Raw genomic sequence first — 15,356 nt, forward strand, 5'->3', positions numbered from 1 at the left:
AAATTCCTTAAGGGCTTACCAGATTTCTCTAGCCTTGTGGTCTGTTTCCCCTTTGGGCCTGCTGACTGCTTAAGCTTGCTCACCTCCAAAGCTAACGTTCATTTCATTATGCTTTGAACCCTGTCTTTTGCTCTTTGCCCTTCCCTTACCTTCAAGCTGCTTTTGTTGTTTAGAACATTATGTGAAATAAAATTTCTGTTGCTTGAGTGCGTATGATAAGATTAAAAGCATTGTAAAGAGCATTGGACTAGAATTCAGATCTGGGTTCTAGTCTTAGCTTCTTCATTTACTAGTTTGGGTATCCTTGGACAAATTAGTATTTCCGAGTTTGATATAGTGCCTTTATCTGTGAAACCAAGATGTTTGCTTAGTTTTCTATGTGAACGTGTTTTGAAAACTAAATAGTTATGCATAACTGATAAAAAGTATTACTATCAAGATTTTATTTTGGGTATTTGTAAGAAGGCTGTATTAATGTTTGAGAAGAAAGATTAAGCTGTGGATTGAATTATGTCTCCCCCATTTATATGTTGAAATCCTAACCTTCCATGTGACTGTATTGGAGGTAAGGTCTTGAAGGAGGTGATTAAGGGGTAAATGAGGTCTAGGGTGAATCCCAGATTCCATAGAACTGATATCATTATAAAAGAGGGATCAGAGATTAGTCTCTCTTCACAATGTGAGGACACAGGAAGGGGTCCATGTGCAAGCCAGAAAGTGAACTCTCACAAGACACAACCCCAATCTTGAATTTTCCAGCCTATAGAACTGTAAGAAAATAATTTTCTGTTGTTTAAACCTGTATGATATTTTATTATGAACAGACTAATACAGATTGAAATATAATTGCCATATGGGAAGGGCAAACTAGACTGATTTCTCAGATGACATTTTAAGGAGTAACACAATCAGCTGTAAATTAATAGACTAGTTTAGAAAAAAATAGCCTTTGTAATTTAGGAGTTACCCCATGACTAAGGAGTATTACTATAAATTGTCACTTTTAAGTTTAATGAAGACTTTTTTTTAAAAACTTATTCTCCCTCTTCCCCATGTAAAATTAAATTATTTAGGATATATTTTTGGTTGTAGGTAACAAAAATCAATTAGGTTTAAATACTAGAGAACATCATTTTATATTACCAGAAATTGCAAGGTAAGATTGTCCCAAGGTTGGCTAATTCTTTAGCTCAGTGTCATCAAGGATTCAAGTTCTGTTTTCCTCTTCATATTTGGAAGTGTGATAGTGAGGTATCATTAGCTTACTCTTAGTCTTTTGGTGTCTGCAAGTTGATTGCAGTTACATGTTTACTTGAAAATGTCACAGAATGAAAGCACAAATCATTTATAATTCAACTGCTAACGTGCTGATGTATCTGGTGAGTCAGTTTGTATAGGTATTTATACCAAACAAAATTTGGTCATACTATATATATACAGATACATCTTCTGTTTTATTTTCCTATTAATATTATATCAAGAGGCCCTGGCTGGAGTAGCTCAGTGGATTGAGCATGGGCTGCGAACCAAAGTGTTGCAGGTTTGATTCCTAGTCAGGGCACATGCCTGGGTTGCAGGCCATGACCCCCAGCAACTGCACATTAATGTTTCTCTCTCTCTCTCTTTCTCCCTCCCTTCCCTCTCTAAAAATAAATAAATAAAACCTTTAAAAAAAAGATTGTATCAAGAGAATTTGTGTGGTTAAAATAATCATTTTTTCTGATTATTGAAGTAATGATCATTGGAAAAATTGGATCCAAAAAAAATACAAAGAATATTAAACCACCCATATTTTACTACCTAGAGATAACTGTTAATATATTCATAAAATTTCTTTTATGTTTTTGTGTTCATATGCACAATTATTTGAAAAAGGTACATAATCATTTTATAACCTGCTTTTATTATTGAATATTTTTAAATTATATTGTTATTATAGTTGTCTCGATTTCTCCAGCTCTGCCCCCCTCTGCCTGGTACTTGCTTCTCTCTAGCAGTATCACCCCTCCACCTGGTACCTCTGTTCCCTCCAGGAATTCCCCTATTAGTTCATGCTCATGGGTCGTGCACATAATTCTTTGGCTTCTTCATTTCCTATAATATTCTTAATATCCCCCTATTATTTATCTACCAGTTATGCCTTTTAATACGTGTACCTTCCCCTCCCAGCCAATATCCCTCTGAATGATCTATGTACCTATGGTTCTGTTCCAGTTCTGATTGTTTGCCTTTTTTTTTTTTTTTTTTTTTTGGTTTGTTTGTTTCAGCTGTCAATAGTTTTGTGTTGCTTTTTTAATGTTCATAGTTTTGATTTTCTTCTTTTTGTTAAATAAATCCCTTTAACATTTTATGTAATAATGGCTTGGTGATGATGAATGAACTCGTTCAGCTTTACCTTGTCTGGGAAGCACTTTATCTGTCCTTCCCTTCTAAATGATAGCTTTGCTGTATAGGGTAATCTGAGTTATAGGTCCTTGCTTTTCATCACTTTGAATACTTCTTGCTAGCTCCTTTTCGCCTGCAAAGTTTCTTTTGAGAAATCAGCTGATAGTCTAATGGGAACTCCTTTGTAGGTCTCTGTCTGCCTTTCTCTTGCTGCTTTTAAGATTCTCTCTTTATCTTTAAACTTTGGCACTTTAATTATGTTGTGTCTTGGTGTGCTCCTTTTTGGGTTCAACTTGCTTGAGACTCTGTGCTTCCTGGAGTTGTATGTTTACCTCCTTCACCAAATTAGGGAAGTTTTCATGATTTTTTCAAATAAGTTTTCAGTTTCTTGCTCTTCCTTTTCTGCTTCTGGCATCCCTATGATTCAGGTGTTGGCATGTTTGGAGATGTCCCAGAGTCATCTTATACTGTCCTTGTTTTATTTTGAATTCTTGTTTCTTTTTTCTGTTCTGGTTGAATGTTTTTTTCTTATGTTCCAAATTGTTGATTTGAATCCCAGTTTCCTTTCCTTCACTGTTGGTTCCCTGTATATTTTTCTTTATTTCACTTAGCATAACCTTCATTTCTTCCTTTATGTTGTTGCTGTACTAAATGAGTTCTTTGAGCATTCTGACCACCAGTGTTTTGAACCCTGCATCTGATAGGTTGGCTATCTCCATTCCATTTAGTTCTTTTTCTGGGGTTTTGTTCTGTACTTTCATTTGGGCCATATTTCTTTGTTTTCTCAATTTGGCAGTCTCCCTGTGTTTGTTTCTGTATATTAGGTAGAGCTGTTTTGACTCCCTATAAAAGGCACTTGTAAATTGTGTGGGGTGAAGTCTTGGATAACCATCAGGGTGGAGCAGTACACTTCACTGCTTTGTAGTTCTGTGGCTCTGTGTGAGGGGAGGGCATGGAGAGGTGACTGTGCTTCTGTTTGGCTTCTGGGTGTTTGTCTGGCACTTGCCCTATTTCCAGTAACTTCACCCACTTCCTGTGTGTGACTGGTGCCCCTTTAGCTTTTGCCCTGGTGTTGAATCCCAGAGTGGGTAGGTTTATGTATATTTTAAAGTGGTGTTCCCTGAAAATTAGGCAGTTTTTTTTCTGCTGCTCTAAATCCAACTGGTTTTTACAGCCAGAAGTTACTTTGATTTATCTTCCAGTGCTAGAACCTTAGGCTGTGCCATTTGGCCTGGGGCTGGGAATGCTTGCTCCCAAAGTATCCCTTCTGATTTTTTTTTTAAAAAGATTTTATTTATTTTTAGAGAGAGGAGAAGGGCGGGAGAAAGGGAGAGAAACATCAGTGTGTGATTGCTTCTTGAGCACCCTCTACTGGGGACCTGACCTACAACCCAGGCATGTGCCCTAGATTGGGAATTGAACTGGCGACCCTTTGATTTCGCAGGCTGGCACTCAATCCATTGAGCCACACCAGCTAGGGCTCCCTTCTGATTTTTATTCACCACATGTGAATGTGGGATTGTCTGTGCCCATTCTGCTACCACCTCCTCTTCACACCACTCTGTGTCTCCATGCCTCTCTGCCTTGTCTCTGTGTTTCTACCCCTCCTACCCATCTTGATGAATGTGGCTTCTTTAAATCCCGGACAGTTGGACTTCCATACAGTTCAATTTTCTGACAGTTCTGGGTGTTACTTGTTTTGAGACTTAGTTGTAACTCTTTTTTGTGGTTGCATGAGGAGGTGAAGCATATCTATCTATGCCTCCATCTTGACTGGGAGTTATTGAATATTTTATATACCTGTTTTGTGATTCATACTCTTTTTTGCTTCTTCACTCTCATCCTACACCTGTGGCCTCATGAGGAGTTCCAGTTGAATGAGGCAGGGAAAACTTAGTCATTGTTTACAGTTAGTTCTACATCATATGCTGGTACCATCAATCTTGTTTTGGCACGAATAAGATAAGAAAGCATCAGCATCAGCCCTGGCTGTTGTGTCTTAGTGGATTGTGTGCTGGCTTACAAGCCAAAAGGTCGCTGGTTCGATTCCTAATCAGGGCACATGCTTAGTTTGTGGTCTGGGTCCCCTGGATAAGGGCATGCAAGAGGCAACTGATCGAAGTTTCTCTCACACATCAGTATTTCTTTCCCTTTCTTCTCCCTCACTTGCCCTCTCTCTAAAAATAAAAAAATAAAACCTAAAAATAATACTAAAAAAGGACCAGCATCAAAAGGTATAGCATTGGTGTCTGCAGCTTGGAAGATAATTGTGGGGCCTTCTTTAAAAAAAAAAATCCTTACCTGAAGATTTATTTATTGATTTCAGAGAGAGAGGAAGGTGAGTAGGGGAGAGAAGAGACTCACTGATGTGAAATATTTGGCACATACCTGCAGCTTAGGTACATGCCTGACAGGGAATGGAACCCACATCCTTTTGGTATTCAGTGTGATGCCTCAACCAACTGAACCACCAACCTAGGACTCATGATTAAATCTTTATTGGTATGACTTGATTGGTAGTCCCCACTGTGTTATTCAGGCCTTGACTTACCATTTCTATCTGATGCCTCAGAGATTCACTAGGCCTGGAAGTGGAATCCATTTCTGCTATCATCCCATTGACAATGCTTAGTTATGTGACCAAGCAGTTAGGGAAGCAGGAAAATAAAAGTGTAATTTTATGTTCTGGAGGAAGGGGGAATACATTTTAATGCAAAGCTAACAGTCTCCTCCTCTCGTGTAAGACAAAACAAAGAAGTGTGCAGTTTGAATCAAGTACACTGAAAATAAGAAAACAGGTGAAATTCGAGAATACAACGGATGACTGAAAATTACTCAGTCTCACTCAAGATTGAACGGTCAAGTTTGGTAAACAATCTAAGAATAGGTGGTTGTTCCATAGCCTCATAAAGAGTGTCTACAAAAATCCCTACATTTGATGTTTTAATGATAAAAGATTGAATGTATTCCCTCTAATGCAAGGAACAGCTACTTCTGTTTAACATTGGACTGAAGTTTCTAGCCTGTGCAGTAGAGCAAGATAAAGAAACAAGTATTACAGATTAGAAAGAAAGAAGTAGAATTGTCTTTATTTACAAACAGCGTAACTTTTTAGGGAAGACTGATGTATTTGATTTAGCTACTGATTGATTGTCTTTGTAGACTATCCAAAGGAATCTTACAGAAAAGCAACGACAGTTAGTGAATTTAGCAGTGTTGTAGAATTGAGAGGTCAGTGTTCAAAAGTCAATTGTATTTCTATGTGCTTGCAATGAATAATAGGCAGTTGAAATGATAAAACAGTCCTCTTCATGATACAATTAAAAAGTATGAAATATACAGGTATAAATATAGTGAAGTGTCTGCAACCAGCATGTGAAAATTAAAAAGCTTTGCTAAGGAAATTTAAAAGAGACCTGAATAATAGGAGATAGTTATTGTGTTCATGGATTGGAAGTTAACATTGTTAAGATGCAAGTTTTCCCCAAGTTTGATGACATATAACTTCAGTACAATCTCAGTCAAAATTTCATCAGGCTCTTTTGTTGAAATTAACAAGCTGATTCTAAAATTTATATGAAAGTTCAAAAGAATTTGAATATCCTAAACAATCTTGAAAAAGAAAAAAACATTTGGGGAACTTGCAGAACCTGACTTAAGAACTTACAAAAGCTATAGTAGTCCATACAGTATAGTACTAGATGAGGCTCAAGGGATATATCAATAGCTTTGACGAGTGGCTCAGTCGGTTGGGTGCCATCCTATGAACCGAACTGTCACTGGCTAGATTTTGGTCAGGGCACATGCCTGGTTACAGGCCAGGTCCTCTAGTTGGGGGTGTGCTAGAGATGAACTGATCAATGCTTTTCTCCTTCACTTTCTCCCTTTCTTTCACTCCCTTCTCCTCTCTCTAAAAATAAATAAAACTTAAAAAATAGTAAAAAAAGGGCTATATCATTAGAACCCAGAGGTGTCTAGAAGTAGCCCCACACTCATGCAATCAATTGATTATTGAGTAAACTGCCAAGATAGTTCACGGAAGAAAAAATAATCTTTTTAACAAATGATGGTAGAATAATTGGATATCTATATGCAATGAAAGAATTTGACCATTATCGTAACTCACACCATGTGCAATAAATTAATATGAAATACACCATCACTGTAAATGCAAGAGCAAAAATTATAAAACTTCTAGAAGAAAACATGAGAGAAAAATTTTAGTGGCCTTGATTAAGTTTGGCAAATATTTTAAAAAATATGACATAAAAATCATTAAATATAAAATAAAAAATGATAAGTTAGATTTCATCTATAGAAAAACATTTTATTTTCAAAGACTTTGAAAATCATGAAATGACAAGCTACAGACTGAGAAATATTTGCAAAGTCTGTCTGATAAGAGGCTTGTGTAAGGAACTCAGTAAGAAGGCAAACAACTTAGTTAAAAAATGGGTGGAAGATTTGAACATTTTATCAAAGAAGAATTAGATGGTACATAAGTCCTTTAAAAGAGGCTCAACATCATGATTTGATGGGGAAATGGAAATGAAAACGACAATGAGATATCACTGTATACTTACTAGAATGGTTAAAATTAAAACGACTGACCATACCAAGTGTTGTCAAGGATGTAGAGAAAGTAGAATTTGGCCTACGTTGCTGGTGGGAACGCCACATGGTACCACTACTTTGGCAGTTTCTTACAACATTAAACATATACAGTACTTAACTTACCATGGATGTAGCAGTTCTTCTCCAAGATATTTACCTAGGTATTGCCCAGGAGAATTGAAAACATATTCCTACACAGACTTAGACTAAAAATGTTCATAGCAATGTTATTTATAGTAGCCCCAAATTAGAAGCAACCCAAATGTTTATCAGCTAGTAAGTGGATAAGCAAATTGTGATAAACCCATACAATGGAATACCACTTAGCAATAAGGATGAATTTCAAGAGCAATATGCTAAGTGAAAGAAGCAAGACACAGAAGACTATATACTTTTGATTCCATTCATAGGAAACTCTAGAAAAAGCAAAACTGTAGTGCAGAAAGAAAATCAGTGGTTTTCCAGGGTCAAGAGAATGGGGAGGGAGTTGATTGTAAAGGAAATGACGTGTAAAAGTTCTTTATCATGCTTCTGCTGGTGGTTACACTACTGTATACATTTGTTAAAATGCATTGAGTTGCTTAAATTTTCTTTTTAAGTATTAAGTATGTATTTTTCTTTAAATATATCTCCTACTTGAGTAGTACATATGGGCAAAGTTACTTTCTCCCAAGTAATTGATACTTCATACCTTTGTTTAGTACCTTTAAGTAACAAATACGTATGTACTTACTATAGATATGATTTTATGGGCAAATAATGTGTAAATATTCTACCCATAATTTAAATTTTCCAAAACAGCTTTTTGAAAGAAAAGCACATTGTAGATTTTAAAAGGCTTTGTATTCCTCTGCCTCTAAATCATTGTTGAGCTTGTTCTACTAGGAATCTCATGTTAGAATTTTCTCAAAAGTGGGAATTCTACAGCAGAGTGCCATTTCAGAAAGAGACCATTCAGCTCTCACCCCCAGTGTCCATTGCCTATCCAAATAGTTAAACCAGGTCAAAATAGTCCATTAGAATTAGGCTTCAATATATGAGGCCATTATGTTCCTCTAAGATATGAATAAACTAAAACATGAAATACTGAAATCAAAACAAAAGATATTCGTACTTGAGGCTAATTATCGTACAGATTGTTAGTTCCTTGTTGTATCCCTCTTTCTATAACGTTAATAAAGGGGATATTTTTACTGCAAGGAAAATTTTTTTATGTCACTAGCCATAAATTTTTGCCTTTAGTTATCACAGAAATGCTGCCTAGTGTCATCATCCATGTGGTGCAATCATTTTATGTCCACAATTCACTTCTGTATTTACAGAATTTTCATGATCTACATAAGTACATCTATTGGTAAAGGTTTAACTTCATTAATGCACTAGGTGGTAAGGTACCACCTGGTATCTGTGATATCTGATGTTTTGCAGACAGCAATATAGAAGAGATATATTTTTAATTACCTTTTCATTTGAGTCACCTTTTGTAAGAAATAATAACTTAGACATTCTAAGTCTCTAAAGCAGATTTTCTAGTGCACTCATAGAAATGGGTAGACAGTAAGATTGTGAGAAACAACTTACATGTCCATATCCTCTTGTAATTTCTGTACTATTTTGGCCTTCCAGCTGCTTTCTTTTGCATGCAAAAATGGCCTGGATGAGATAAATGTTTTGCTTGACTTCTTTGATGTCCTGAGCTTTCTGTAGTTCTTTATTTTTCTCCAACCTGTTAATTATAAATTTAGTTTGATGTTTCTGTTTGATCTGTTTGACTCTTCATTGTGTCAACTCATCAGTTGTTTCATTCCTTAGCTCTCACTGGTATTTGACAGGTTCATTTCTGTGTTTTTCAAATTCAGATGAATCATCCATTGTTAGCTGCTTTACAGAATGCTTTAGTCCACCTGACCTTTTGAGGATTGTGTTTTTTTGTCAAGCTTTTATGACACGTGGATTTACAAAACTGGAACACCTTGCAGTCATGGACAAACATGCAATGGCCGGGGTAAATGGGCCCCAAACACTTCATGATACACATTTTGAACTCATGTGGAAACCCATCACCCAAATACCAAGCTTGAAAAGAAGGCATACTTAAGTATGTTGTATTTTATATATTTCATACTTTAATAAAGCTGCCCTCTCCCTTCCCTAGATGAGGTGGTCCTTAGCCGCCTCCAAAACTGGCCAGTGACTTTTAGTTTTTATTTTTTAATATTGTTACAGACTATAATTCTATTATAATTATCCTCATTGATGTTTGCATTGTCCCATCATTGGCCTATATTGCAGCTTATTGCAGTTGATTACTGAGTCCTTTTGACCTGACCCTAGAGTGGTCCTTGTTCCTTCCACATTCTTTGTGATATACATGTTCCAAGTGTATCTTGCACATCTTTTGTCCTAGACCTGTAGCCATCTAGGAGCCCTGATTTATTGCTTTGGAGAATAATATGAGAGATCACAATTTGAATAATAAGGGGTGCTGCATAGCTGTTAGGCAGTCGTTGTTTTTAGATCTTTTATTTTCTCTTTCCCCCTTTGGCTTACTAAACTATAATTGACAAAACTGTAAGATATATAAAGTTTACATCGTGATAATTTGATGTAAGCGTACATACATTGTAAAAGGATTTCTCCCATTTAGTTAACACATTCGTCACCTCACATGTTTATCTTTCCTTTTTTGGTGAGAACATTTAAGTTTTACTCTCTTAGTGAATTTCAGTTATATAAAACGATGTTATCAACTATAGTCACCATGTTTTATACAGTTAGGCCTTTTCGTTGGACAGAACTAGTATATTGATTATGATATGAAAAAAATACAAATTGGGTTCAAACTGATGCTTTCAGTTTAGATCCAGAGCTACAGTTTTTTTCTTAACTTTGTCTTACATCAGAATTTCTTTTGAACCATGCCAAAAATCTCAGTTCTCAATGACAAAACATAATGAATGACTTCCTTTATCCCACACTACACAAACAACAGTCTCAGGATAAAAATTCTGAAACTACCATTAGGAATAAAATGATTGAAAACAGTTTCAGTTTTTTTCCTCCTCTTTCAATTATTTTTTTGTCCTCAGGATTAAATCCCATTATGAGTATACAATCAAATTCCTGTGCTTTGAAGTCACTTTTAGAATGTTTCCTCTCTGGTTAAGCCACTAATTGGATGCATAGTTAGGCTCATTGATTAATTTTATATTTAATTTTGGGGAATTACTTTTTAAGTTTTCATTTTGTTTCATTGTGTAAATTATTTACACAGTTCCTAAAATAAATCTACTAAACAGGGTAATGCTTGAAGAATTTTATCCATGTTCCTTCCAACTTAAGTGCTCACCCTTATATAATTAAAAATAAAAGTAGTGGTTTATTCTTTCTTGAAGAATATAAGCATATATTTTTCTGTCTTCCCCCCTTTCCAATTAAATAGTTAGCATTCTGTAAACATCTTTTTTCATGTTGTTTTTTCACCTTAGCAATATTCTGCAGATCATGATGTAGTGGTAATAATGATATTTCTTGACATTATTTAGTATAGTAGTCCCCCTTATCCACAGGAGATATGCTTCAAACCCCCAGTGGATACCCGAAACTGGGGATAGTACTGAACTGTATATGTACTATATTTTTTTCTATACTACATTTATACCTATGATAAAGTTTGATTTATAAACTAGTTATAGTAATATTAACAATAATAAAATAGAACAATTTAACAATATAGTGTAATAAAAGTTATGTCAGTATGATCTCTGTTCATGTCTTCCACTCACAAATTTAATGCCTTTTCCAGCTTAACTAAGTACTTACCATGTACTGTGGCCATAAATTTTGCAGTTTGAGGTGCTATAGCAAAACTAACATGAATTTCCTTTTCCTTCACAATTTCACAGATAGAAAAATCATTTGTGCTGTAGGTCTTAGCAGCCTCAGCATACAAATTTTTTTTCTTACTAGGTCAAGAACTTTCTACCTTTTCACTTAAAGGAAGCATTTTATGGCTTCTCTTTGGCATATCTGAATTGCCAGCATCACTATTATGCTTTGGGTCCATTATTAAGTAAAATAAGGGTTACTTGAACACAAGCACTGCTTGTGAACTGTTAGATCTCTTTTTCATTTCTCTCCTCATTGATTCTTGGCCTTTCTTCATTTTTAGATTATTAATGATATTTACCCTTTGTGATATAAGTTGCTTCCCCTCCAGCCACCATAGTTTTATCACTTGTCTTTGAACTTCACTTTGAACTTTGCTCACCACCTTACTCTGAGTTAGGTATAGGAGTTTGGGAAGAATGGGTGAGTAGAGGATTGGGTTGTAAGATTAACAGTTTTTGTGTAGATGAGATTCTTGATCATAATGGATAACAGAAAGGTAGGATTCTAATGGTGATTAATGTAAACAGGAATATAAGGTAGAATGAATTTAGTCTATATCATTGTTAGTGGGTGTTAGGATTTTTTGTTAACATTAGATAAGTAGAACCTTGGGATATAATCAGATGGTGAGTCAAAGTTCAACAAAAGACTGAAAGGGAAGTAAAATAGAGAAGTTTTATTACTTATAGGTTCTGGAGGAGGTATACAGTATGCCTTGAGGATATACACATGGGGGAGGTTAGTGCAGAGTGTGTACAGAGTATCAGCAGCAGGACTTGGGGCAAATGCCTTCAGTTAGGGTCTGTGGGTAGAGTGCTTTGGGGTTCCTGGGCTAAGGCTGGATTGGTCAATTCAAACCAAAGAGAGCAGGTTTTTGATAATCTCCAATGGTGATGGGGTCTTATCTAAGGGAAACAAAAGGGGAAAGAGCTGGGAGGCAGAAGAGACAAAGGGCCTTGAGGAGGGGGAGTCATATCAAGAACGTGTTTATTTATTGTACTACTTTGAAGCTTAAAGACACTGTTGAATGAGTAGTGAAAGTGGACATTTTTGTCTAGTTCCTATTTTAGTGGAAAGCATTCATTCTTTAACTCTTGAGGGCTGTTATCGAGGGTATGTACTTGGTGGAGGAGCTAGTGTCAGTTCAAGAGCCCTTCAGGCTCATTAGACACACCAAATAGATGCCAAGGCAGCAGTATTATGAACTCGTTTAGCTAAAATCTCAACAGTGGGTTGGGAGCTTGGGCTAACATCAGGTCCTAAAGATATAATGCAAGAAATTGATGATTATGAGACTTGAAGCAACTTGGCACCAAGTGTTACAGTGTGCCTCTGATGTCAGTTGCTTGGTGGTTCCTTTAGTGCACCCCAGTGGATGGGCGACTCAGGAGGAAGTAGTTCACATCTGGCTGATAGGGATTTCTGCCATGGCTTTACAGGTGTCCTGAGACTATCAGATTGGCCTGGTAAGTTTTTTGATTGAGTTGGGTTTTTTTTTATAGAATATGAGTTTAATTAATGTTAATTAAGTATTGGTTGTTTTTCTTATTTCAGGCTACAGACAAGAGAAAAGCTTTAGAAGAGACCAAAGCCTACACAACCCAGTCCCTAGCTAGTGTTGCTTATCAAATAAATGCATTGGCCAACAATGTACTCCAATTGCTGGACATCCAGGCCTCTCAGCTTCGGAGAATGGAGTCTTCCATCAATCACATCTCCCAGGTAACAACTTGTAAACAGCTTTAAATTCACATTTAAGCAATTGGCAGCATTTGTCAAAGGAGTAGGTAGCCTGGATATATGGATTCTTTATTCATCTTCTTACTGATTGACTGTGGTTATTACCACTTTCACCTCTAGCTTTGAGTTCAGTATAAGCCTACATTTTAACCATTTTTAAGTGTATAGGTCAGTGGCATTAATTATAATCACATTGTTGTGCAGCCATTACCACTTACTCTGTTCCTTTTAAGACTTTCTTGAAGTAAAATAATTGCACACAATTAAAGCCTATAGTTTTATAAAATTTGGTACGTACATTATCTATGAGACCATCAATATGTTCCAGATGATAAACATTCTCCCAAAATTTCCTCATACTCCTGCTCTGGAACCTGTGAACCAAAGGGTCACCAGTTCAATTCCCAGTTAGGGTATGTGCCTGGGTTGTGGGCCAGGTCCTTGGTTAGGGGTGGATCAACTGATTGATGTTTCTCTCTCACATAGGTATTTCTCCCCCTCTCTTTTTCCCTCCCTTTCCCTCTCTCTAAAAATAAAGCCTTTAAAAAATAAAAATAAATAAATAAAAATTTTATTTATTTATTTTTAGAGAGAGGGGAAAGGAAGGAGAGAGGGAGAGGAACATTGGTGTGTGGTTGCCTCCTACACATCCCCAACCTGGGACCCAGCCTACAAACCAGGCGTGTGCCCTGACTGGGAATTGAACTGACAAACCTTTGGTTCGCAGGTTAGCACTCAATCCACTGAGCCACACCATCCAGGGCTAAATAAAACCTTAAAAAAAATTTTTTTGTAGTACTCCTCTGTTACTCCTTTTTTCCATTCCCTTTTCTTAGGCTTTCTGTCACTATGGAATAGTTTACATTTTCTAAAATCTTATATGAATGGTATATACTATTTTTTGTCTGGCTACTCCCCCACCCCTTTTTTAAAAATGATTGGGCAAGGTTTATTTGAGGAATGCAAAGATTTTTCTAATAGTGAATAGCCACTGTAATTCACTAACTTAGTCACATCGTTATTATTATTTTTTGTTCTGGCTACTTTCAATCAGCATAATTATTTTGAGATTTATCCATGTTGTATGTAAAAATGGCTCACTCCTTTTTATTGCTGAAAACTGTTCTGTTGTTCCACATTTTTGTTTATCCACGTGTTGATGGACATCTGGATTGTTTTCAGGTTTTGTCTATTACAAATGAAACTGAACATTTGTGGAAAGGTCTTTATATGATCATTTGTTTTTATTTCTCTTGTGTAAATTAAGTAGCACTGAATGGAATAGCTGTAGATACCTATTTAACATTATAACCAAATTTATAGCCAAATGTTTTCCAAAGTGATTGTATGATTTTACTTTCCCACCTCTAATAATGAGAGTTCTAGTTGCTTCACATTCTCACCAGCACTTGCTGTGGTCAATTTTAATTTTAGCCATTCTAATAGGTGTGTAGTAGTGTCTTATTGTGGTTTTAATCTCCCTTTTCTATTGATAAATGATGTTGAACATCTTTTCATGTGGTTTCTCTTTGGATTTCAGTATTTAAGCCTTGCAAATCTTTGTCGTATTTATTCTAAAGTATATGCATTTTTTAAACACCTTCCTACACCTTTATTCATGTTCCCAGAAACAAACACATGTAGGACTTATTTCATATAAAAACAGAATCATATACTTTAATTTACAATTTGATTTTCCCATTGAAAAATATATATGTGTATCCCATCAGAACAAGACATAGCTCATACACATACATTTATTTATTTATTTTATTGTTGTTCAGTTAGTTGTCCCAATTTTTCCCCCCTGTTGCTGTCCTCTGTCCCACCCAACCCCCACTCCCAAAGAGATTCTCAACCCATTGTTCCTGTCCATGGGTCCTTTGTGCATGTTTCTTGACTTGACCTTTCCTCGTATTTCCCCCATTATTCTCCTCTTCCCTCCCTTCTGGTCACTGTCAGTTTGTTCTCTATTTCCATGTCTGTGGGTTTTTTTTCTCATTTTTTCTTTTGTTGATTAATTAGGTTCCACGTATAGGTGAGATCATATGTTATTTGTCTTTCACCGCCTGACTTATTTCACTTAGCATAATACTCTCCAGTTCTATCCATGCTGCCACAAAGGGTAGGAGTTCCTTCTTTCTTTCTGCTGCATAGTATGCCATTGTGTAAATGTATCATAGTTTTTTGATCCACTCATTTATTGATGGGCACTTAGGTTGTTTCCAGCACTTGACTATTGTAAGTGTATGCATTTTTATATTATTTTTACAATCTCAACTTGATTATTTCTTGTTTATATTCACAGAAATGCAATTGATATTGATATACTTTGTATCCTTTTTAGAGTCATTAATAGTTATAGTAGTTACTGTGTAGACTCATTGGATTTTATATTATACATAGAAGATCATGTTTATTAAAAAAGTTTCGCTTCTTTCCCCTTCTATTTTTCTTGCATTTTCTTTTTATTTTTGCCTTACTGAGCTAGTTTGAAGCTTTAAGACAATGTTGAATGTGAATAGTGAAAGAGGACGTCTTTGTCTTGTTCGTATTTCAGTGGAAAACATCAGTCTTTTACTATGATTATAAGTTTATTGGTTTTTCAGAAGTATGCTTTAGGCAGAAGTTGCTCTCTAGTGCTAGTTTGCTGAGAGTTTTTATCAGATATGGGCAATGGGTTTCGTCAAATAACTTTTTGTGTCTGTTGAAATGATCATGTATAT

General features: G+C 35.9%; 1 protein-coding gene and 1 pseudogene across 10 annotated transcripts in view; one reads left to right on the forward strand and one right to left on the reverse strand.

The window, feature by feature from the left end:
• Positions 1 to 15,356, forward strand: part of ABI1 (abl interactor 1) — a 113,967-nt gene that overhangs the window by 24,934 nt on the left and 73,677 nt on the right. For all 10 annotated transcript variants that reach the window (XM_028507551.2, XM_028507553.2, XM_028507550.2 and 7 more), the window contains exon 2: positions 12,445 to 12,612. In XM_028507551.2, coding sequence (XP_028363352.1) covers positions 12,445 to 12,612 — 168 coding nt within the window. The remainder of the gene's footprint in view (positions 1 to 12,444; positions 12,613 to 15,356) is intronic.
• On the reverse strand, positions 7,517 to 10,979 carry LOC118500021 (annotated as a pseudogene).

This window comes from Phyllostomus discolor, chromosome 1 (genome assembly GCF_004126475.2).
Source record: "Phyllostomus discolor isolate MPI-MPIP mPhyDis1 chromosome 1, mPhyDis1.pri.v3, whole genome shotgun sequence".
Lineage (NCBI taxonomy): Eukaryota > Metazoa > Chordata > Mammalia > Chiroptera > Phyllostomidae > Phyllostomus > Phyllostomus discolor.